Source organism: Mizuhopecten yessoensis, unplaced genomic scaffold (assembly GCF_002113885.1).
Source record: "Mizuhopecten yessoensis strain PY_sf001 unplaced genomic scaffold, ASM211388v2 scaffold10275, whole genome shotgun sequence".
In the NCBI taxonomy this organism is placed as follows: domain Eukaryota; kingdom Metazoa; phylum Mollusca; class Bivalvia; order Pectinida; family Pectinidae; genus Mizuhopecten; species Mizuhopecten yessoensis.
Genome location: NW_018408465.1, coordinates 1,933,079 through 1,960,532, shown reverse-complemented (window position 1 = coordinate 1,960,532; position 27,454 = coordinate 1,933,079). Strand labels below are relative to the sequence as shown.

General features: G+C 35.8%; 1 protein-coding gene and 1 long non-coding RNA gene across 2 annotated transcripts; both read left to right on the top strand.

The window, feature by feature from the left end:
• The first annotated feature begins 1,679 nt into the window (after positions 1-1,679).
• LOC110459984 lies at positions 1,680-6,040 on the top strand. The gene is made up of 3 exons (XR_002463953.1): positions 1,680-1,922; positions 3,590-3,761; positions 5,323-6,040. It is a non-coding gene; the product is annotated as an uncharacterized LOC110459984 (long non-coding RNA).
• Positions 6,041-9,732: 3,692 nt separating this feature from the next.
• Positions 9,733-27,163, top strand: LOC110459941 (cysteine and glycine-rich protein 1-like). The gene is made up of 6 exons (XM_021512469.1): positions 9,733-9,835; positions 21,181-21,319; positions 22,917-23,091; positions 24,085-24,193; positions 26,073-26,166; positions 26,856-27,163. Exons 2-6 carry the CDS (start codon positions 21,205-21,207, stop codon positions 26,909-26,911), a joined length of 549 nt encoding a protein of 182 aa, XP_021368144.1. The 5' UTR covers positions 9,733-9,835; positions 21,181-21,204; the 3' UTR covers positions 26,912-27,163.
• Positions 27,164-27,454: the final 291 nt, after the last annotated feature.

Sequence of the window (27,454 nt, the reverse complement as noted above, 5' to 3'; positions counted from 1 at the left end):
TGCTGGAGATGTATTGTGTTCTGTTTGTAGTAGGACCGTGCTTCCAACGGCATCTTTTATAGTGCCACCTCACTTGAATGTATTTACATCACAGATACCGCATTATCCACCCCAGACCAGTACCTAGGGGCTTGGTCAGAACTAAATAACGTCCATAGTGTTAGTGATTGCATATAACGACGTATTACAGGATCTCCTATCATGCCTTGTCTTTTTTGAAAATGACTTACTCAGTCAGAGCTAGCCATCACCTAGGGGCTTGGTCAGAACTAAATAACGATCAAAGTTTTCGTGATTGCATATTGAAGGATATCCTGTTATGCTTTTTCTTTGGTGAAAATCACTTACTCAGTCAAAGCAAGCAAGCACCCACAAAGTTAGTATATGGGCTGTGTCAAAACTAAATAACGATCATAGTATTCGTGATTTACATATCTCTATGTATTAAATGATATCCATGTTTTTCTTTTGTGAAAATGACTTACTCGGTCAGAGCTAGGGGCACCTAAGGGTTGTATCTAAATGGCAATCATAGGAGTCGTGATTGACACACATACCTCATTTAATTAGCGTGGTTGATTTAAGTAGAGATAACAGTTATGTAGCGACTAATTAATGTATACACGAACGTATGTCGACCACGAGAATGGATACACATCATGACAGGTGGTAAATATTGACGGCAACGATATCTTCAGCATCATTTTACTGGCACGATAATATTGATGAGTTATCATAGTGTAGTATAATTCTGAATTTAAAAGAAAATCATTAGAGAACAGCAGCGCCCCAAAATGCATAACTACATGTATGAAAGAATGTCAGAACATTTTTTATATGTAATGTACTGTAATATTACTTATCCTTATTGAGCTATTGGTCAAATATCTTGACTATATGCCTGCTGGTATCGGCGAAATGGACTTTCAAAACTATTTACTCACAGTAACAGTTTGTAGTTGTTGATTTTTTTACTTTTTACATCATTACCGGTGTTCGCCAAGCGTCATTTCTTGATCCAATGTTATTCATTAATCTGAACTTGGCAATTTTTATTAGGCCGCGATGTCTTCCTGTATATCTTAATAAATATTCGGGATTCGGGAATCACAAAAACAGAGAATATTGCCTTGTTACAGATTGTTATATATTTCATCCTCTACCAAAACTACTTCAATTTGTGTTCCTGGGAAAATATGCATCCATGCATAAATTGTGCAGTAAAACCTCGTTATACTGCCACCATTTGTCCAGAGAAATATTGGCGTTTTAAAGGGGTTTGGCGATGAATTAAGGAAAATATATAAAGGAATTCTTAGAGGAAAAACAAAAGAATCGGAAAAGATGTCGGCGGTACACGATGTGGCAAATGAAACGAGAGGCATTATATCAAGTCGAGGTTTGTGATAAACACGGCACAAGCCTATCATCATCATCACCACCACCATCACCATCATCATCATCATCATCATCATCATCATCATCATCATCATCATCATCATCATCATCATCATCATCATCATCATCGTCGTCTTCATCTTCGTGTTCTTCGTCGTCTTCGTCGTCATCATCATCACCACACATATAAGAAGCCTGGCTTCATCAGTGGAGATCATCGTCGACGTCGTCATCGTCGTTATCATCATCATCGTCTTCGTCCTCGTCGACGTCACGACGATCGTACGACAACGAACATGATGGTGATGATACAGCAGGTGACACTAATCTGAAATATCTAGGTTAACTATCACCTATACCCATCAGCTGTCGCCTCAAGCCTGATCACGTAATAGCCATCACTATATATCATAAAACTCGGCCAGGCCAACATTTACGGTTGATACAGCGGCTGAGGTTCAACATGGGAGTGACTCTGTTCTTTTTCTTGATGTTCATTGTCGGATGCGCGGGTAGACATACAGGTAAGTAGATAGATATATAGGTAAGTAGGTAGACATACAGGTAAGTAGGTAGAAAGCACGTCTCTGCATGTTGGTTATAATGTGGGGAAACATGCATCTACGTTTAAAATAGATGTACTGGTGAATCATGTGTGTAAACATCAATATTTATACCGTAATACGTAATACTTTACTCGATAGCATCATTTTCTATTACCGTGGGATCTTCTCATGAGGCCCTCCGTGTAAAGAGGCCCAATCTTTTAAAACTCCCTATCAAAGTTTATTTTCATGTTAACTAAAAATTGCAGCAAAAATCTTCATAAACCATGTGCTCTTTCAACTTATTTCGAATATACCTAGATGTTGAAAACATTAGTTATTGCTATGGCAGTTTCAAGTAATCAATGCTTTTACTTATTAAGACCATCATATATGTGTTCTTATACTGAGATGCGCAAATATTGAATGGTCATACATTTATTATAAATATTATTTACATTTTATACACGTATAAAATATGTCAAAAATATAACATTCCATGTAAAAATGCATCTAATATTTATTAAGAATTAAATGCAAGTAATACATAGAAACCAAGGCCAGTATTCATAAAAATCTTCCTATGCTCAAACTCGGACTTTGTGCTCAAGCCCGGTTTCATATTCCGGTGATAAAGTTATAGTAATTTACATTTCGTTAATGATTCAGAAGAATTTTCGACAGACTTATAACCGGATACTGTTTCAATATCTAGACTTGACTTTTATAGCCGCGTTACATGTGTAATGCAAGCTTCGGGACAGTTGGATTGAGCACAAAATCCAAGATTGAGCGTGAGAACGGTTTCATGAAAACTGGACAAACTTAATATTCAATATCCTTTTGTTTATATTTAACTTTTTGATAATTTGACATGATTTAAGTGATTTACAAGAAAATTGGTTAGAGCACATACTTCATGCTTGAGCATGAGAACGGTTAAGGAATACGGGCCCAGAGGTCTCTCGAGATGATATCATATATATACATATATTATATACACTATACGTATATTTCGAGCGGCCTTATAACAAAATAGAAAAAGAAAATCCCTGTTCATGTGTATCAACATGTTTACCTTTCACTTCGTCTCTCGATGACCTTTAAATCTACCGATATGATATACAAACCCGATGTCATTTTTCATATTTACCTATCTTTATTTATCTACAGTATGTCGAATTCTTTGTAGCCTGATCGATACACGATATAACTTATGTTACAAGCACTGATTCAAGTTTCACGACTTTCTAGTGTTTTTAGATGGTGGCCTATCTGTGCCATTTCTTTTTATTCGCTGCAAAAAATAACGAAACGAAATAAGAAAACGAAGAGAAGTTTAAGGCGAAATAACGTCAGTTGTACATTTTAGTTAAATAAGTAATTTTCACGTATCAATTTGTCATTTCCCTCAATTATTTAGAGTCAAATATATGTAAAATGTATGAAAATACGAAAATAAACGTATTTAGCTCAGTAGCCTTAATACTGAAAGTAAATGCGATGTCGACTATGCCACCTGATCAAATGTTCTACATGATTTAAATCCAAGAAAGTACGATAAAAATATTTGTAAAAAATGTTACATTGTATACCAGCTTCATTGTATACATGTCACAATAAGAAAATGTATATTGTATTTTTAGATCAGAAACGTTCAGATGACGTGATAAAGACAAAATGTATGGACATGAGGTTCGGCTGGCAGACTTGTGAGGAAATGAGGAAACTGTACGAGGGAGACGACGAGCGATTCTGTTCTCACTATACTTACCATGGGGAGTGTTGTCTCACCTGTACAAATATCGTCTACTAAAGGTAAACAATGCAAGAAATGTTTATTTGTTTGTGTTTTAGTACTATCAACAGCTATGGCCATTTAAAACAAACACCGACCTACGGCCAGTACCGGGCGACTGTCTCACGCAGTCCTCGATCCCACGACCCAGTCGTTGAGGACTAGTGATCATCGTATCCGGTCAGACGCCTTAACCACTCTAGTCTCGTTCAACCAGACTCTTGTTGAATAACAATTGATCAAGCGTCTGGTTGAACGAGACTATAACCACTCGGCCATCGCGGTCCCATAATATATATACTAATATCACGGAATTATATTTGTTATCTAAGTCCGTGCTAATATTGTTGAAATAGCTATATACCCATCAGTGTGACACTGATACAACATGCAGTTTAAGGATCTCCGGGTACCACTGCCAAACATTTTGTAATTTTGCAATGAAAACCATTTTTTTTCCTGTATTGCTATAACCACGGAATTAGAATGTTATCTAAGTCCGTGCTATAACTTTATTAAATCACTTCTGAAAAGAAATCACACATTGCAGGAATTTTATGAAGAAAATACCAATAAATATGAAATAAACAATATATAATCAACAACAGTGTTCTTAATGTAAAAATAAGCGGGGCTAGACAAGGATTCGGACCATGGACTTAAGATGATTAAACTATCCCTTAATTAACTGGCATAACAACCTGGCAAATGGAAGCGTCCTGGCCTTATGGTGTTACCGGTATATCCAAAACAAATCAAAGGGAGATTACTCTACAAAACGAAAAATACAGTGCAGATGGACAGGTAAAATGAAGGTGTACATTTTTGGTATACATTTTATAACTCAGGCATGCATACATCATTCGTGGGTTGTTTGGAGATGGGTTGATAAAAATGAACTGGGAAATTTTGTCCGGTTTCCGGGTTCCTTATATAATTAATTATGTGTTTTCATGTATTTCCGCTGATTGTTACGCACAGGGAGTGCGAAAATATATATGTAAATGACTGTGTAAGCTAATAATATATTTTGAATGCCTCAGTTAAATTGTTGTTCATGTTTTGTGACCCTGTTATGTTCAGTATTTGCATTACTCGACTATACTCGATCGGTTTTGTTTTACCTTGATCTCGGTTACATGTTTACAATCTCAATGTCATGGTACAAACATTCCTCTTCATGTACGACTCCGGATTCTGTTATGAAAGGCAATGAGTGTAAAAATTCAGAGAGGCTAGACCCTGATTCGAACCCTGGACTCCAGATTATTATACTATCGCATTAACCGACTGAGCCATCTGGACAACTGACGGAATATTTGACAAACCTAACCACAGTTATTTTTAAATTGAAATTGAAGGGAGGTAACTGTATAATAAGATCCTTAATTTAACCACAAATTAATATTTTTATACATTTCTGATGTTACACCATACAAAGTGACTGATTGTGACGCCCAGACCCTTTAAACTGATGACCACTTTGTAAACAGACTATTTGTGATTCTGTCCAAAGTAATTATTATGTCTGAGGTCAATAAAGCCATGTTTGACTAATTAATTAATTTAACTTTGTTTCAGATTTTGACAACTGTCATCCTGGTTTACGATGCTTCCCCGCGCATATTTTAAAATAAATTACAAAAAACATTTTTTTTGTTTTTTTCAGACTTTATATTAACAACATGTATAATACATAAATGTGTCAGAAACCTAAACAGGATCTTAAAATAATAATAATTATAATCTTTATTTAACGTCGTGTACAATTGTCAACAACAAACACAAGCTCTGTAGAGCTCTTACTACGATGGCTCTAAGGGAACAAATGGTGTTTTCGTGGTGGAGGAAAACCCACGGGGGGAAACCACCGTGCCATCGGAGGGATAACAACTAACCCTATCAGACAACACTCTCTCTTTTTCCGACACCGCTGTGGGGATCGAACCTAAATTCTTGATAGCACACAGTAGTTCAATGACTGTGCGCGTTAGCGATCACGGCTACCGAGGCACTCGAACCAGCAATGTGGTTACTCTTCATCAAAAGACGTTCCTTTCACAAATCGACAACTTGTAGACAGGAAAAAGCATGCCTGGTCCCGACCTCTGTCAGATTCCCGCCAGGACAATAACAAGGGGAGACAACTCTTTATCGGCGAAGATGACACAGAACGAAGCTTCAAGAGATGCAGGTTGATGAAGTTTTATAGTCGCTTACATAAATATTCGTTGGTATATATTATATTTCCTTGTGCGATATATGTATGGAGGTCGGTGTTTAGATTATATTCATAAGAGTGCCTTGTTGTTTTGCTGTCACTACCGCGGTTTTCGCTTTGACGACGTGACATTATTTTGATTTGGCCTACAAGGGTTTCACGGTCGATGAAGCAGAGGACGCTTTACTATCCGACCTGCCTGTTCTTATGTTCATTGTTCTTTTTAAAGTGTCTTCATGTTAACCTTTCTTTTGTTTAAGCTGATTTTAATTTAAATTAAATTATTCATTTTTGTGTGAATGTTTCACCGTTTTACGTCTAGGTCAAGGCCATATTTACATTTCGCAGGAATATTAACGCATTCTTGACGTCATATAGCAATTGCTATAATTTTAGGTATATATGCAAGCTATATTAAAACGTACATATATGTATATTCTTTCTCTATGCGTCCCCCCATAAAATCCTGTTTCATTACATCGACCTTGACCTATGTCTAGCTAGCCCGGAAGCTACAAAAGACAATATTGACTTCTTTTTCCCGTAAGATAATAATTCTGAGGGCACGACTAAAGTTATATAAACAAAACTTCTACACCGTATCTACGTGCTTAAGACATGAATTTAATCATAATTTAGTTCTTCATTAGAACATTTATTTTATTTTTCTTTGACACTCAAACGTGTGTTAAAACTGAAAAGTAATTTCCGGTTGCATCCAAGACATTTTAAAAGAGAGCACGCATGCATCCGCTTAAAACAATATACAATACAAGCCAAAGGAAACCTATTTCAGTACGTACTAATGTCTGACACTTGATAGCGAGCTCGAACATTAAATAATTCTCTCATTAACGAAAAGATATTTACACGTGTTTTAGTACGGAACACTTTTGAGGCCAAACATTCAATTTTGGCATTGCTCTTTTCCGTCGAAGAGGTTGATACGAACTCACCTGAAAATACCTTGCATTACATACTTCGTTTAAGGTAAAACATTTGCCAAGAAAAAAATAATAAACGGTAATATAAGTGAAATTACTCTGCATACATGTGAGATACCGCGCACTTATCAGAAGCCATGCTTTAACATTAAAAAAAAAACTCGTTATACTGCCACTATTTGTCCAGAGAAATTTTTGCGTTATAAAGGGGTTTGACAACAAAATGAGGGAAACGCATACAATAATCCTCACCGGGGTTTTACTGTATATGGAACACTTGGTTATAGACGAGGGAACAAGAGAAGTTAAAACTGTGAACGGTTTTGCTCCAACACAATAAAACACCTATGGTATACCAGGGACAGTGTATAGAGCTCCATTATACGTCCCTGGGTATACAGCATGTGTCGTTTTGCGATTTATATCAAATCTTAACTGACCATGGATTTGCCAAGCATTGATCTGACATAGATCTCAGAAATATTAATGGCAATTAAAAATAAAAATATACTCTACAATTCATGAATACATGTTAGTCCAGCTGCTGTTAAGATCTTCAATCGATTTATTTAAACTGCATGGAAGTAATTGATACAGTCGGATTTTTCGATAGTGACGTCATTTACACTTACTTTTTAACTGCAAAAATCTATGCGTGCGCTATACATATAAAATACTTGAAACATAATTGTAATGTAAACTTTATTTCTTTATTAATAACAAACTGTATTTCGATTCAAACAATTTTACAAGAAGAAGTAAAATCCCGAAACAAACTAATGAAGGTTATATTAATCCTTTATCTATAGATGGCAAGTCAAAATAAACGGACAACATACAATTCAGAAAGAAATAGTTTAACTAGGAATTACAAATTTTCTATTATACATGTAGTGAGAGGAAATGGGATAGGGGAGGGACAAGAGAGGGAAGACCATGCAGTCCTTATATTTGTGGATTAAATAAGGAGTATTTCTAAAATATTTGTCTTCTCTTCTATAAATTTCTGTTTACATTTATATAATAAGTAAAACGCTTATTTTGAAAATCTGACCACCCCTAGGCCTGTCCTATTTTCTTATTGTATTTAACATTTGTCAAATTTATCAATGTGTCCATTGTTGAAATCAATTAAAGCATGACATTGAAAGTGATATTTGGTCAGATTAAGATTATTTTTTTCCTATTGTAAGACATATCGGAGAGTAGACACACAATAACATACAAATACTACAATACATTACAATGATACGTGTACACAGTTACAGTCGCTCCAAGCCTGACTGACAGGTTTAAATTCACCATTTTACACAAAATAAAATTAGCTGATGAATGACATATATTTCACATAGTATTTTTGAGCTTGGTATAGATAGGGTTTAAACGATTAATGTCAGCTGGGAGATAGTATGAAATCCTGTTTGTGTATAGACACGTGTTTTTCTCGTACACGTGCAGTGAGCACACTCGGAGGTATTCTGCAGTGAATCCCTACAGCTATAGTGTATAACACCGGCAACAATTTACCCAATTATCTTACTCTCTTTTTTTACAACTAACTATGTCTGTTTTCCTCACAGAAAGACACGCCCCTCTTGTACCGGAAGTACAAAGCGGAGGTTAACGCAAACGTCGCTCATGCCTCACAAAATGACCTTATAGAGATTCGCTACGTCGGGAGGCGTATCATATTAGTTGGGTTTCTGTGTGGTAGACAGACAATGTTTTTGTTTGTTTCCTGCAGAAGTGATGTCATGTTTTATTTTTAGAAACATTTTATCAGTATATCTCTTTTAAGTATACCGAAATAGACAATATTTAATACCGCATATATACTCATGTCGGACATACTACTTAAAAATGGAGGCTTTGGGCTAACAACCCGGCCGCGATATTTCCGTACACATGAAATGTAGTTTCTATCTCAGGAGCATAAAGATAACCTCGCAACTGGCGTTCTATTTATAAATATTTGAGTGGCAGAGAAATTATTTTTAGAAGATCTGATCTACAGAAATGCCATTGTTTATACAACAATAATACTTCACAGGCTAATTAATAATAAGTATGTATGTTTTGTTTGATTGTTTTTTTATAATTTATATGAAAGTGGTTCACAAAGACACCAACAGTGTATCTATCAATGTAACTGTTTTGTAGTTTTCTTTGTATTCTCAGCCAGATAATATTACACAGTAAACAGTCAATAATAAGTTTCTTTTACTTGCGATATGTCTGATGAATTTTTTGCATGGCACATGTACAGTGAAGATATGAACACCTTGTTTATACACCATTAAACACAACTGTCGGATACCATGGCAATGTATGCGGTAAGATTGAGCAGATGAAATGTAAAGTCTGCTAGTTTCTGACGTGGATAGCATGTCTAAACCATGTGAACAGGACTGATAAGAGATAACAGTATTTGATACATTTTAACACACGTGTGGGGTTTTGTTTACACATGCTTGCTACCGTGCTGATTCATGCCCTAAGGCACGAGAGCAGCACGCATGTTCGCTTTAAACGGGTCGGACAGCGTGCGTAACTTGTAATGAGATTACAAACTCCAATCTCAAAATCTAACGACATCCTCTGGTCCTAATTACGACCCAATGACACTGGTCAAACATTTGTTATTGGTCACTCCACATGACCGCCAAATCTGCCCAGTAGGGAGAGAAAGGGCCTCCTGACCGAGATACAGGACAAAATCGTACAACAATACGAAAACTCACGTCATACTCCCATTTATGTCTCGAATAACGATGAGAGTTGGGGTGGTGTGCAAAATAAGAAAAAAATTGTAGGAGTTTGGAAAGTGAGTTAACAGTTTGGTATCGTGTGCAAAAAATGCTGCGCAATAACATTAGGTCCAGCACCCATACTTCCCCATAGTTGAACATTCACACACCTACTGGAACCGGTAAGTCAGCTTTTGTTTCCGACGTTCATTTGCATCAATAATCAATCAAGGAATATAGATTTATCGATTCGTATGTATACTAGTTTTTAAATCCCATTGTTATTTAGATTCATATTTTCTCTCTGATTATTAATTACTTATTATGTATCGGTAGCTTCTTGCGTTATATTATACTATATTGAACCTCCGGTACTTTGTTATGGTGCGTTGTAAAGTTAAACAAATATTATTGATGATTTTGTTTGATTGGGTTCTAAAATTACGGAAATACTGTATACCTACGCCAATTTTAGTGTTAATTATAATATTTTAAATATTGAGTTATTTATTATTCCACATAATTTTACCGGATGTCGTTTTCAAAGTGTAAGACAACTTGTTAATGTAGTTTTGATATTAACATTGTTTTATATTCTTTGTTCGGTCGAAACAATGTTAATCCAATTTAAAGGTTGACGTAAACGCTAATTTTGTCAATTCATGTACTTAAATATAGAACAATAGAAATCACATTGAAACGTTGTTCAGTGGGAACGGTTGCAGAAAGAAGAGAAGAGAAGAGAAAAGAAAACAAGACTTTTCTTTCGGATAACTAGGCTTATGACGGTTGTAGAAATTTTAGTTTAAAAAGAAATGAGGGAGTTGGAAAAAAGAGACAAGGGTGGGATGGATTTGTGTGTGTGTGTGTGTCTAAGAAATCGGAACCTTCTTAATACAAAAGTTTACCCTTAGTTTCAAAAGATTTCACTAAACCTATTCCAAACAATGTGTTATCTATACCTCGAGTCTACCGCCTGACCCTGTCAGACCTTATATTTTTTTTATTAGTCTGTTCGGTAATTTTCTAATGGTTTAAAGATTGTTTTCGATAAATTATTGATTTTCCTTCCTCTTATGATATGCACTTAATTGCATAAACAACTGTGTTTTCTTTCTTCTTTGTGTTATTGTGAGCTGTATTTTGCCATGAAGTATGTTTCTGATGGCGTCTGAGGGGAAACAGGAAGTAAAAACACCAAGCGTCTGCTAGATATAGGTGTATACATATATACAAACAAGCACGTGCAAATTAATGACTTCCTATATCATCTCGTCCAACATATGTACATTGTTTATGCACGCGTTAACGCGCTCTTACGTGCTTGCCAAATTGAGTCACCGACCTGACCGATCTGGAGGGGGGGAAAAGGAAATGACAAGATGGCGAATTTCTTTGGACATACTTGACAATGTTTTGATGAGTTTTACGTGCTGTACACGTACGTGTACACAGGATTCCACACATTCCGGAACTTTTTCGTTTGATAGCTAGTTGTGTTGACGTGTATACTGCGTATTGTCCTGATAATTCGAGCACTGTTTGTCACATCTGATTACAAAAAAATCCCAACACGATATAAATATATATACATAATCACACATAAATAGTCACTGGTTGTGCTATATGATCCATAAGTACTGACCTGAAAATGTTTAGAAATACGCAACCTATATATATACTTTTAACATTTAATCATATAATTAAGGCAAACTTACTTGTAACTACATGCCGGTTACCTTACCCTATACGGTTTAATATATGTAACAATGTCCACTTCCGTCTACTTCCGTCTACTTTCGTCCCCTTTCCTTTTCTCTTTCTCTTATCGACTACTTTCTTTCGGCTACTTTCACTTTAGACACCTCTATATTTGAATCATATAACTGGTTGGAGTGTCAGGCTGTCTTATCAAATTACTACATTTCTATGATATGTCACTTTAAAGTGACCCCATCGTTCATAAGCATAATATCATAGCTGTCACGAGGTCTTAAAATCCTCAATCAAATAAACAAACAAACGTTGTCACCTAACCTACATGGTGAGTATATACACTATTATTTAAAAAACAATAAACATTTGTGATTGTATTATGGTGCAATATATACGGTGTTACAGGGCCGAGAATATGTTGTGTTCTAACTCTTTGTTCTTTCGAGGTAAATAATTTACCATAACATACAAACATGTGTTGATTATCTATGTCCCAATTAACACATGAAAATGTAATCGAATTTGTATTTGTATAGTAACATTGGTTTTACTTCGCCTTTAAGCCTAGCTTAGCTGAATCCACCAAACACATAACAAAGCACTGATTTTTGTATCCCCTTGTCCCCTACCAAGACCCTGCCCTGGACCTACTCCTAAATGAACCCACTCACAACAAGGGCTAGCTACGTCCCTGAAAGCATAAACCTTATTCATGCCATGTTTTCAAGATGAATATAATTTGTATTTATGAAACAATTGTAGTGTTCCTTTTCGCTAATATTTTGAAAATCTGTTGTTCTTTATAAACAATGCGTTGTAGTACAATACAAAACTATATACCCTATTAGAACAGACCCCGTCTCCTCGACAGTTTCTGTTGAAGCAGTTTCTGACGATTGATTAGTTAAGGTAGAAATAAACCATATTCTTTTTACACCAATTTCCACATGCACATCTGTTTTTTTATATAAAGTTCGAAAGGTTAAAAGGTCATCTGTTGTACATAGATATAGATCGGCGGAGTGGTAGAGAACTCCCTCGATCGCTATTTGAACTATTTTTAGCAACACGCACATCTTTTTCTCTTGTCTGTCAGACATGCATGCTGAGGAAGGATGAATCACCTGAAAAACCTTCCTGGCAGTGCTATATCTGTTCTGGTATCAGTTAATGGCTTGATGCTATTAGTTACTTCTCTCTCTTTCCGGTTTTTGTGTGTGTCGGTATTTTCTCTTTTTCTCTTTTTCCTATTCTTTACATCTTCGGAGGTGTCGCCATTCGTCTAACACTGGCTGCTGTTCGGATTACAAACAAATACACAGTCAAAAAACCAAGCAAACAATCAATTCAGCATCCATATTGCTTCAGCTTTAGTTATGCATTCATACCAGCATAAATGTTCAAGAATTACTCAATGCAATGCATACATTTACATTCCAAATTGATAGTTACATACAATATCTATGAAATATATGTCTTTATTTTTTGCAATAGGCATTCTTGTCTTTGTGCTGCATACATTCCCAATGTTTGCAGTATGGTAGTGGTACATAATAAGTTCTGACAAGTTAACAACAGGTAGCTTTAACACAATCTGTACACATGAAACGCAATCTGTACATATTATTTGTATAGGAAGCAAACATTTTGATGACGCTCGGCTGTTCCATGAATGTAAGTATTCTTTACATATAATATTCACGTCATAAACAAATATGTACCGTCAGTGCAAACGATATTAATGGAACAGCCGCGCGTCATCTAAATATTTGCATTCTATGCTAGGTGGAAGGAGAAGCGTCAAGATGACATCAATCAAATTCCGTTCATAGCACCATGAATGCAATATTTGTTCAGGGTTTGTATAGGGACTTGCAGCGGAAATGTAAATATATGATTGCAGAATTCAAGACTCAAAGAATAATAAATGTTCTTGCAACAGTCTTGAAAAGTGTGCTTTTCGCAATATCCGAAGAAAAAGTTTAGATACTAAATGAAAAATTCTATCCGTTTTAATTTCACACGAAGTCCAGCCGTTTCAGTTTTGCCCGTCTCAGTGAAATGAAATTGAGACGTGTTTTAGAAGTATGAAATAAAATTTTAAATGTATATTGGACCTCAATGTACATGTACTTGAATACCAGATCCGACGTTTAACAGATATACATTTTGTGTGTAGATGTCTGGTGAAGCACATTCGTCTTACAGAATGTCTTAAGTCTGGCGATAACGGAATAAAGATGTTCTGTTTTATCATGTAGTTCATAAGAAATATTTGGTGTTTGCAAAAACATAGGGAGAAAAAACCCACGAAAATGTCAAGTAAATTTGATATGATCTGCACCATGATAAAAATCGTTTCTAGAAATCTTTATCACAATAATGGCGCTCTTTGTTTACTGATAAAATATTTCTTATAAAAGTGTGAACTTATTTCTAATGTATAGTTATCACGTAAGGCCAAGAAAGACGTATGTTTCAGGTACCCCGACCAACTCTAGTTTTTACCTCGGACCTAACAATTTTGTCTCATTCGAACGCGCCGAAAATCGTTTCATAGACAGGTATCAAAACTAAATTTAAATCCCATATTAATTTTTAAAGACCTAAAATATAATGAAAAAAAAATACAATCAATCGGTCTGAATAACTAACTTTTGTAATTAATTAATTAAGACCCCCTCCCCAATAAGAAAAATAAATAAAGAGTCCCGTACGACCCACCCTATTTTTCAAACATTTTATTCGAAACACACATGCTAGGTTTGGTCTTAACATGATGGTATACTTTCGTCCCATCAGGCCATTTTTACGAACTTTCATATTGTACAAGATCTGATCTATCGCTCATATAACCTTTGATGTCTTTAACGTAAAACATTAGTACCCATATAACGATTGACTAAAACCAGGGTTACATTTATACTGTACTTCAGTGTTAACGAAAAGATATTGCATCCATCGTTATGACTACTTAACCAATTTCCGGGATGGTATTTCTACTAAAAAGTACGTGATATCTTTGTTTTCCTCCTATCAATCTTCATAGCTTTATTATCTCTCAAGACAACTTCTCAAAATTCAATATCCTGAAAAAATGGATAAAGTAATGTCATCACAGTTTATGGTGAGTTAGCGTATATATTTGTGATATTGGAAAATGTAAATTTAATTTTTAAGAATTAGGCAAATATAACAGATTCTAATTTTACAAGTAGGCATCCTAAAGCTGGCAATGCTGTTTGCAAGATAGCTGTGCTATTATATTACAAGAGTTCGGCAGATATTCTCCATACGTACCACTGGCTACCGTACCTGTACCTAAAACGGCCCAAACTGTCATTCAGTGCAAAGAAGTACTTTTATGTATGCAATTTTCATTTGATAATACTTTTCATGACAATTAAACTGTATTAAGCTTTATTGGCTGCTGATTATTGTTGCATCGACAATTTAAAGATAAGAATATTTGGATATCATTTTCAAAAGTCTATTTTATCAAAACAAATGCAAGTTAGGAGAAAAAAGTCAATCAGAACCCTCTTTGACTATAAAATAATCCAACTATGGATATTTTCTGCCGATATTAATAGTTTATCCCAAAATATTCGCCAAAATACAGGAAGTGTTCCTTTCAGGGTATAGTAACGCCGGTTCAAGGGCCTACGTATTAAAAAAACCTCTGATGGTATTTCGCGTTCTTTTTATAGAACCACGCGCCCTTAATACCAACCTGTAATAGAAATGTAAAGTGGATAGTATCTATTTATGAAAAATTAACAAACATTTTTTTGAACTGATAGTATGGTATAAATAACATTTATATTTATATAAAAAGTGTCCCGATTTGGGTACAGTGACGTAAGTACAAACAACACATACAACACCGTTATCCTCTCTGTCGACTTTTGAAACCTTAGAATTCTCAACGGATTGTTCAGGAGGGAGTTCTATTAACGACGACTCTTATACGTTCACTGAATGATACATGTAACACACGGTATTTTGGAAGAGAGAGTACATTTGGAATTGTATTTATTTAAAACACAGCTACGGAAATGGTTTTGCACTATTCCCGAAAAATAATTCAAAAACATATTTCATGAAATGAAAACCAATTTTATTTTTTTCACGAACTTAGTTTAAAAAGAGAAATTTTGGTTTAAGCTTTCCAAAATAACATTTTAAACACCAAACGAGTACTTACCTGTCTTTAACCTTATACTTGATGCTGTAGAGTACTCGTTATGTGTTCAGGTATACACTTAATTTTACAAACGGCGTTTTCTGCTTAAGCTACACCGTATTCGACAGGACATATCAATGGAAACATGTATCATACCTGCCATCCCCGGACATACTAAAAGAGGGTGATGACCCTCTTTTGGAAATAAAAAAGAGGGTCATAGTGCGCGACGGCTTTTTTCGCAACAAATATAAGAAAAAGAGATATTAAATTAGAACTTAAATATTTTAATGATGTTAAGTTACATTCTACATTCATTGAACTGTTCTTCCAGCAGATCTAGCTAATCCTCATCCACAATACCAAATTCAAAGCTGAAAAATAAAAAGGTTTGTCAACAACACAACTTATGAAATTAATTCATAATAATATATATGATACTGTGTTTCCACAGGCATTTTTTATGTCAATTAAAATGGTCCTGACAATAACATGTCACATTCTGCTCATATAAAATACCATTTTGTTTCTGTCAATGAAAATGGTCCTGACAATAAGAAGTTGTACCCTACTCATATAAAATATCAGTTTTATACGAGTAGGGTTTGAACTCTTATTGTTAGGATAATTTTGATTGACAAAAACAAATCATCAAATGCCTGTGCGTGTTTTTGAATGTCTTAGTAACGTCGTTTTAAGCACCAGATCAAACTGAAATATGCGATTTACAAAGACTAGAGTGCAGAATGCAGTGTTTGGTCCACGACCGCAGGACTTTATACACTAAAACTCATTTTCCTACGATATGTGAACAATTATCTTTTCTTCTAGCATTTCGTGTATACTATAGTCAGAGACGTATATGCAAGTCCCGAGCCGCAAGTCCCGATAATGACTTCTTTCTTCAAGAAGACATAATGTTACCTTCAAAATACGATCTATTCAACGTAAATACAATTGTAAAAACAACTCTATTATTTGTTAAAACACCTGACTAATGAGCTGCCAGCAAGTTCAGTAACAACGGTATTTGTATAAACATTTGGAAAAACCGTTCTAGTACGTATATAAACAACTCGCAACTTACCTGTTGGTGAGAAACGAAAAACTTTTATTGTGTTTTTACACAATAAAAGTTCATTCGGAACACCTCAGATGAATTATGGAATCTGAATTATGAATCATTCGAGATGTTCCAAATGTGAAGCACTTGATGACAGGGCAAATTCCAGAATATGCAAACACTATGCATTACAGATGAAGAGCGGTAAAACATGAAATTGTTCTTCCAATAGTACTTGTGTTAGACAACCTAAGTAGGTGATGAAGAAATACCTCGGGACTCTGTAACAGTTACTGCGGGAAGTATACCACTTAAGAAGATATCGGTACTTCAGATGTAATTTCGATCCGTCAACGCATACTGATGCATCCCACACAGATTCCACCTTTATTGCAGAGTCGAACGTAATTTGGGAAAGTATTCAACTTACGCAAACTTTCACCTAATGCGCTGCAGCATACCTTGTACTGATTACAACAAAACATGTAGTCTTCATTACGCCTATCAGTCTAACGCAGGTACGTACTGTATGTGGTCCGACGAATCCATCAGTCGGAAACTAAAATAACCGATAAACTGACCAATAAACTAACCGATAAACCACCTTTGTAAATCACATTAACGGGATAGCCTAGAGTGGTTTCTGGTTAGGATATTGTAGTGCGTACACATGTACAAGGACATTGATAACCCGGCGATTGTTTGGCACGCGCACTTTGCACGTGCTGATGTTATTAGCCTGTGTATCGTCTGCTGGAACACTTGAAGGTGAAACTGAGGGATGAGTAATACCTTGAAATATGTGAAGGAAGTTTGGCAGAGAGATATTTTGGTACAATGTATAGAAAACCTCGCATCTCAAAGCGGGGAATAGCGTCTGATAAATTTACAGCTGGCCAAAAACAGCCATCTTTGATTCATATTCTGATTCGTCGTTCTTTTTCGTCTATTTGGAAGATACTGTAGCCTGACATATCATAATGGTCTCCGGGTTTTCTTCGACACTATACCTGCCCTGTTCTGCTACATAAAAGGATGTCGGTTTTACAATCTTGATTCCACTCATATTTAGGTTCTTTTGTTTCCTTGCAATTGAGTTTCAATTTATTTCCTCTCCGATTTCATTTAACAAATTGTTGGTTTCATAATGATATCCAACACATACCTGGTATACTAGCTGCAAATGTAACCTGAAAAAAAAGATATTTAACAATATATATATACAATAATCGTTCAAGAGTTACACAACACTTTGCAAGTATATATAAGACATATAAATACACACCATACAGTGCAGTTTGCTGGTCGTTGCTTAGAAGACAGTGTTGATGAAATAACGGTGTTTATTTCGTGTAGGGTAAGTTTATTATCAACCTTAATGAAGTATGTAATAAAGGCATGTCCGTAGTTTGAATTGAAAAATATGACATAAACATTGTAATTTAAAAGGAAATGTGCTAAATAATAACCTTCGGTTCCTTTTCCAACATACTTACCCCCCATCATATTTAAAGTCCTCATATTCATTTTCTCTTCTGATAAAATCCATATAACGTTAATAATATACAATGTTTGGCTAATAGAGAGCATATATATTTAAACTGGTATTTCATATAAAAAGTGCTAGAACAAATTCCATTTATCAGGAAACAAACGTTAAACTAAATCACTGATACGTTTTTGTGTCGTTAAAAACGATTTTATAATGGGTATTTTTTGTTTATTTCAAACTTGAACTGTTCAGATATTTCACGTTTCATTAGACTGAGGAGATTTCTATTCTCAAAACCATGTCTTTGTACGGTAAGCATCACATACTCCGACACATTACATGTACCTAGGTTCACTAAACCATTTTGATGTCATTACAAAATATATATCTTTTCTTGTGTGAGCTGTCATCTTCCGACTTTTAGCAGATAATGTATAGCATGTCTCGGATGATGCCTGATAATAACCCGTATTAACGTGTCTTGAGATGATAATTAATGCTATTTATGGATTATAATCCCCTTACGTATAGAACAGAGACAACGCGTACAGTGGCCTGGTTGTCAAGACATGCATGCAATGTCGTAATACCGGATTCCCTTTAGATATAATCTACACATACCATCTATCACTTGTTGCCACGCCTTTACTGACTCTATCATGTGTAAAGACATCGAATTCAATATCTTAGAAACCCAGGGGATCCAAAGATAACAAGGGTTCCGAAGATAACAAGGTTCTCTAGATTGAACCATTCGGAACACATCGGCCGATTCAATCATTCTTTGATGAAAGGAATTGTAATCGGGGCGATGTGTTCCGTATAGGAGATAACAACGGTTCTGGAGACCAATGGCTCTGCTTCTGAAAACACCTTTTTTCTGCAAAGAAGATACGTTGTATGTGATACTAAGAGCAGAACCCTTGGTTTTTAAAAAAAATGGAATCTTAAATGAAGACTAGAAAATCTTTCTAATTCATCAATAAATAAATATTTTCTTTGCAAAGCACAGTCGAAAATGTGTCAAAGTGTAACATTATAGGTACATGTACATTATCTCTACACTTTTATGTGTCATAACAATTATATTCAACATTTATAAAAAAAAAATACATAAATAAAACTAACAATGATATTTTCATCTTAACTCCCCCGTGGCGTTTAAGGTGCATCAGTACACGTGCACTAAGGAAGATCTCGGAGATAAATAACAGGCTTGTTATCAGCTACACGTACGTGCCCTCCACATATGTCGTGATATGCTGTATACACTATAGCTATATGCTTCTTTGCTGGTGGATATTTAAAGAAACATTACGGACAGAATTTAAATTATTTTAAGGATTCCTGCCCCACGTACTACACTCTGGTTTTTCGTATGTATATACAGTGCCCTCCCTTTAATTTCGTTTTGGATATCATATTGTCTACACTCACTTATTTCCTTATCCCATATACCAATTTTAAGTAATTCGTACCTTTCTGTCATACGTTTGTAAAGATCCAATGTTATATGGGATTTTACCGTTGATATTACTTCTTTGACGATATATACCGTACATACATGTAACATTTCCGTCCAGGATTGAATTTGCACTCCAACTAATACATTTACATAGTTATATAATGTTATGTGATAAACAAATTCACAAAAATTAAAATAACATTTCATAGAGAGTAAGTAGGAGAATTTTAAAATGGTATTTGCTTCAGGAATGTGTAGGGTATGTAATCTTAAGTATTTTTTTCTCTTTTCTCTTCTTATATAATGCTTGGTTGTACACAGGGTTTGACGTCCTATCAACAGCTAAGGTCATTTAAGGACGTACATTCACGTGTGTTGTGTATGCGTGCATGTGTGCAGTCCTAGAATTATTGAATGCTAGCTGTTGGCGCCGAAATGGCAACTCCGCCTGTATGCTCCCCATGGAGTTGAGAAAGGTATTGGCTGGTTGCAAAGGCCCTTTAACCACGGATACTAATTTGTGAACCGCCTTGAGACGACATACATATACGAACATCGAATTATTATATTAATTATGTGTGTACGTGTGCCGGTGACATGGTGAATTAGTGTATTTAAATAATGCACTACATATTACATTACTGATGGTTCTAAAACATTGTTCAATTACAAATGAATGATTACAAAGTATAGAAGCATTTATTGAAAAATGTAATATGCCAATGTAAGTCAGCAGTTTCTGCACCGTATGAACATGTCGTTCAATTACGGCACATCAGTGGTACCCAAGCTCATTATAATTATAACTATGCTCAAAATGTTCCGAAATATGTGTAAAATTGTAGCAAAATAGGGAAGTACTTATTAAACCCTTTAACACATTAACAGTTTACAACTTTTAGGTACAAAATTTAATTATTAAATGTGGTGACTGGTACGATTTTGAAAAAAAAATGAAATATAAATGATGTAATATAGAGCCATGCAGGTCACTAAAACCTCACAGAGAGTTACGAAGCATCTAGATACAGCTAGGACGAGAACACACCTGCTGTTACCCACTTCATGTATCGTAAGAGGCAGAATTCGGGATTTGCTTATGTGCCCTCTATTTGGGGACACAAAAGCGACCAAGATATATCTGCTGCACTCATTACAATATTTGGGATCTTTTAATTTCTCTCTGCTTCTAACTACTTTTAAATTTCTAACGCCTTGCTCAGCAAATCTCACGTTGGGCTTCAATGTTTAACGTTCGCATAGGTGAGAACTCCTTAAATACGTCAGTTGCTCCCTGCTTAACGTTCAGCATTAAGGGTAGTCTCACCAGCTGGTCCACTCATTGTCAGTATATTGTGACCGCGCGGGATGCGATGCTGGGTGACTTCGGCATGGATTTCAGTGAGATATCACTATAAAGTCGGCATCAGATCCGCGCTATCACAAGAAGGGAAGCATAACAACATGCAATGCCTGATGCACACAAACGCGCAAACACGCATACACAACACACATGGAGGCACATCCTTAAATGAACTTAGCTGTTGATAGGACGTTAAGCAAATAATAACCCAACCGTCTTTGTTCTTTTTTTTTTCTCTCCAGATAGTCACCCTATAGATTAGTACAATGCCATTCAAACCTCCAGAGCAGGCCAAGTGTCCGAAGTGTGGAAAGTCCGTATATGCTGCCGAGGAAAGAATTGGAGCAGGACAGAAATGGCACAAGTTCTGTTTCGTCTGCGGTGAGTCTCTTCATTATACATGTTTTGCCCTTAATGTAGGACAAGAGCCACCACAACCTAGATCCGAATGGCGGAAGCAGACGACACCAATGGCGCTTTAGCCTGATCATCAATATTAGTGCGTTATTGCTATTTTTTCCGACATAATAAAATAGTTATTGCCTCTACTGTAGGAAACACGATTCTTTGTTTCACCGAGGTTAATCATGTTTCACGAGGGCGAAGCCCGAGTGATACTGGATTAATCGAGGAGAAACACAGAATCGTGATTTCCTACTGCATGGACAATGTTATGCCGAAGGAAAAAATCAAAAACAATAACACAATAGTAGAGGTGATCAGGTTGACGCGCCATTGTTGTCGTCTGGTTCCGTCATTCGGAACTAAGTTGTGGTGTGGATCTTGCCGATGTTTCTACAGAAGAAATATAATCGGAGAAAACTGGAGCGCGTGGGGGCAATATGATGTTTTATTACCTTTTATATGTGATGATCAATATTATCAAATCAGACACGAGTTAATAAAGATGAGGTAAAATAATACCATTGAGAGATCGTATTGATATAGTACAAGTTCATCTGCAGAATCGTGTTTATTTTCTAGGCCATTTTTATGAGTTATAGAAGAGACCAAAATGTATCTGATTGAACCATCGCAACAATTGGCACCTCTATGTGGTCTTGCATAATCCATTCAAGTCTCCAACATCCTCTTGGGTATTTTTGGCAATTTAGTCTGATGTCGCTGGTATTGTAAGAAATAAGTAACCGGTTGGTAAGACATGCTGCCGTGTTTAGGTTTGCCTTTCAAGGAACAGTGAACAGTTGTGTAGCGGGTTGTTTAAATTCTTACTGAACATAAATCACGAAATTTTGCTCTTGTCTTTCGGAGGGAGTGCTGTTTACCCAATCGGACATGATGTACCGTTTAGGTTTTATTCTAAAAACAAGTTGTCTAGCTTGTCAAGGATATAAACATATTAGAGTTCACGTACCAGTACATAAGTATACGGAATTATTTAAAACAGAACGAATATATTTCATCGTCAACTTTAAGATAAAGACTTTAATTAATTGCTATACAACCGCATGGTACAATACAAGTATTATGAAATTTGACACAGTGTTCAATATGTATTGTGAAATCAGATATTTTGGTGGGGCCTAAATTTCGTGGTTTCCCGACAAAACACCATTTTGTGGGTACATGAATTCGTGGATTACGAGTACCCACTCAAAAGGAAAAATGCTTTATATCAAACTTATAATTACTGCGTGGACCTATAGATTCGTTAATGAAGATTACCCACGAAATCGATGAAATTAAAAATCCCACGAATATTAAGGATTTCGCAGGAAATACTGCTGAATTCATTAACTGCTGAACAGTGTTTGTACTACAATATATTGTTTGAGATGTTTCATCATTGCTGAGTTTTTGCGAAACATTTCGTTATCACTGAAGTTGTTTGTTTGAAATATTTCATTTTTAATGAAATTTTTGTTTGAAATATATTTTATGATTTCTGCAATTTTGTTTTAGAAATACTACATTATTTCTGCACCTGACTTTATGGTTTAATTGATGTTATCCACAGGTGTATGCAGCAAGATGCTCGACAGCACCACCGTAGCAGCACATGACGGTTTAGTGTATTGCAAGAACTGCCACGGCAAGAGCTTCGGACCTAAGGGATATGGCTTCGGTGGCGGAGCCGGTGCTCTTAGCACGGAAACCGGCGCTCAGCACGGCGTAAAGAAGGGAGAAATGAGGTAAGCAAACGGAAAACAAAACCAAAACGAAACAATAAATGACGAAGTAAATTTAGTTGGCTTGGAAAATGATTAATACAGTAAAACCTCGTTATAGTGCCATCATTTGTGCAGATACATTTATGGCGTTATAAAGGAGTTCAGCGATAACCTGAGGGAAGTATGCATGTAAATAAATTGGCGGTAAGCGAAGTGGCAAATGAAACGGGACGTTATATCGAGGTCGAGGTCTCACTGTGATACGTGTCTGCAAAACAACAGATTTTAAGTTTTCCCCTGTAGTTCTTCAAGTCTAAAAAATGTCTAAATAATTTTAGCTCTATATCAATTAAAACACATTTAATAAAACATGTGCTGAAAACCTTATGTGCTGAGTGAGCATGCCCACACCTTCTCCTAAATAAAAACAATCCGTGAGAAGACAAACATTTGGCGCACAATATCGTGGTGAAATCTAGGAGGAGCAATGAAGCGCACAATTCTTTTGTTTCTTTCGCCGTTAGTGATGCAAAGCTGTCTTTAAAAGTCAGTAGCAAGCATACTGACAGATGTTTGTACTGGTAGCCATCTTTGCTATTATAAGTCACGCGAGGTAATGTAACCGTATTTTGTTGATCTGTATTAAGAACATTGCGTCTCAAAGTGTTCCCCCGGCTTGACATGATATTTCTGTTTTTGTCTAATGCACTACTGCAATGTTCAGAAACACAGTTAAACGACCACATTGTCCACAGTATAATGGGAACGTCCTTTACTGTATTAAAAGAATTGACATTTAAGAAAAAGTGTTAAATTTTGAGAGCAATGAGGTCATGGTTTTCTGCAGGATGAAAATGCTTGACCTTTTCTGGCAGCTTTAAAAAAAGAATCTGCGAGGAAATTAGAATAAACATAAAATTATGCCTCGAAATGCTGCACGATAAATATTAACGTTATAGATTTAATTTTGTCACTGACCTAAAAAGCATATACAAGTATTAACCTTGTTTACAGTAACAAGCCTACCGAGGGTCATGTTGGAGTCTCCACCGGTCCGGGTCCCCATTGCCCCAGATGTGGAAAGACCGTCTACGAAAACGAGAAGGCAATTGGCCTCAGTATCGTGAGTAGACATTTTACACACTCTTGTTATTTTTTTTAACGTTGATAAAGCGTATATTTACTAGTTTTAAGACACCGATGAGATAAAGAGGATTGCATTAGCGATACGGATCGGAACTAGACACATAAATACAAAAATACACACACATATATATATATATATATAGTTAGTGTCCAGTGGTTAATTTAAATCACTTATTCGTCAACTCGGATGAGACCGAACTATATAAAGAAATCACTCCCAAAATGCACGTCATTGTTTTCCTGATAAAGCTCAGACAGACAAAAAAATCGAACACTTAGTGTACCCTTTCACCCCCATGTAACTTTAGTAGACTCTTCAATGCATTGATCTGGATGAGTCCATTTTGGTCTACAGTGGTGACAGGGTTAAGTGGAACATTCAAATAGCTTTCTTCTGTTTCAGCAGTCTTAGCAGTAACTGAACTATACATTTTCAAAGGTTTGGTCCAAGGTAGTAATACAATGTATTTTATACATTTTACAAGAATACATTGTCATCTTGTACCATTTGGCGTCCACTGCATTGTTAGCTTCATTTGATATTAATACAGCATTAACGATAACGCTGATATTGTTTATTGAAAGTTATGTCTTCATTTATCATTGTCATGAATATGATTTGTTAGATCTTTTATATAGGTGAAGCAACCTCCCAAACTCTCTCAATAAAATACATTGCCTAGTCAGGCGAGCTTGCAATAAATTTAGTGTGCGTAATTTTGTCAAGTTTAAGGTACTAGAACTAATTAAAAATGGCGATCATTCGTTACCCTGTTATCTGTCAGCTCTGTAAACCATTTGATTTCAACACTTGAACCTCTGCTAAGCCTCTATCTACAATTTCAAAAAATCAGTTGGAATATAAAATGGGCTGCGGTAGGTGATGCAGTATCTGTGCTGTAGCGTTCAAGTGAGGTGGCACTTTAAAAGATGCAGTTGAAAGCAATTCCCACTACAAACAGAACACGATACATCTTCAGCACACACACAGGCATACACACATAGGGAGATATTAGCCAGGTGGCATATATCTAGTAGTTATCGCCTGATAAGGCATCTCCTGCAAATTCCTCAAAATTATATTGATTACTGTTTTGCATTTTATTTATATGTAATTGATTATATAAATCGTATATCCATGTACTGTAAAACGCTTTGGAGTAGCTTATTCTAGCTAGATAGGGCGCTATATCAAATGTTGTATACTTATTTATTATTTTCATTTATTTTCATTGGTTCAATACTTACTATAGTACACAATAGTGATTTAGACAAAAATACAAAATGTACTGAAGAATGTTCTATTTCTATTTATTTATTTATTTATTTATTCATTTATCAAAAGAAAAGGCCAGTTTTTGGAGTATACGGTGTATACCGAAAAATGTGCGCAATTTGCATACATCCGCAAATTTAATTATAAAAGACAGACAACTCTTTTTAGTTCATAAATGGTGAATATTGATTTATTTTTGACAAAATAATTAAACAAATTTTGCAGCAACCAATCAGAAGTTAGAATTATAAAAAAAAGCCAAATATTGAAATATACGACGTCATCATGTCTATTTGTTTTTGGTTATACGATTTATCCTGATTAATCTAGTACACACGGAGGCATACACACATAGGGAGATATTAGCCCGGTGGCATAGGAATAGTAGCTAGCACTTGATTGTATTGATTAATGTATATGCTAATTGTATTAATTGTATATCTATGTACTGTAAAGCGCTTTAGCGTGGCTTATGTTAGCTAGATAGGGTGCTATATCAAATGTTACATATATATTATACATATTAAGGCAATATCCAAAATGAAATTATTTATAAATCAAATTTATGTTTGTTTTACAGGCTTTTCATAAAAGCTGCTCCAAATGTAAGTCATGTAATAAAAGCATCGACTACAATACCATGTCCGAACACGAAGGGGACATATACTGCAAAGGTAGGTACATCATGGTATACTAAAGTAAAACAAAACAAGTCAAGGTCATATATCACGTAGGTCAAGTTCATACTTGGAATGCTAAAATCAGTTTATAAAACTTATACCACGTAGATCAAGGTTTTACTTACATTACAGCTGACAGTGCAAGTTAAAAAGCTTTCAATTGAGATTTGTATTTTTTTCTTGTTTTGTGATGAGCGGTACATGTATGACAGGTAATGCACTTTTAATATCCAGCAAGACTCATACTCGTTACCAAGCAAGGACAAATTAAAATGTCGGCACTACCTTAGAAACGATACTCGAGATGGGGAAGATCTCAAAACCAGAAAAAATATTTTGAAAAGTTTTTTTTTTTTTTTTTTAATCTTGACCTACGTCGGGTTCGTGACCGAAGGGTTGTGGGTTCGAGTCACGTCACGGCACTGTGTTGTATCCTTGAACAAGATACTTTACTCCGCTTGTTCCAGTCTACTCAGCTGTAAATGAGTACGTGGTTGGGCAGTGCAAGAATTGTAGAATGCTAGCCATTAGCGACGAAATGGCAGCTCCGAATAATTTGTGAACCGCTTTGAGGCGACCTACGATCTAGGTTGTGATAAAGCAGCATATAGGAACCTCGAATTATTACTATCATTATGTATTATTAAGATATTATATGGCGCTGTTTTCCTTTGTCGTTTCAGGATGCTATGCGAAGAATTTCGGACCCCATGGATTTGGTGTTGGTTCATTGGCCTAAATATCACATCACGTCACAAAATCCCTTCGGACCTTTCCCCTTCCATCTGACCGATCCAAAACACGCGAGGTGTGTAGATAGATTAGTACGTGATAGGTTACCCCCGCCTAGTCCCAGATAGATGTGTAGATATAGAAACAACACGGATAAGTCTATATTTATAAAAACCTTGAATGAGTCATTTGTTTGTGTCATTGTCAATAAAAAAGAGTAAATAAATGAAAATGCATACATTACCTGATACAATTTGAATTTGTTTATTTATTTTTCAAAACTTATCGTATGTCGATGCTTTCCGCCCCAAGGGCATCACTGTCAGAAAAGGCAAATGTATTGTAACACAGACACGGTAGTCTAGTGTTGGGACGCCGGGCTCGTGACCGAAGGGTTGCAGGTTCGAGTCACGGCACGGCACCGTGCTGTATCTTTGAACAATATACTTTACTTCGCTTGTTCCAGTCTACTCAGCTGTAAATTATTACTTTGTTGAGCAGTGCTTGGAATGTTGAATGATAGCTGTGAGCGCCTAAATGGCAGCACCGG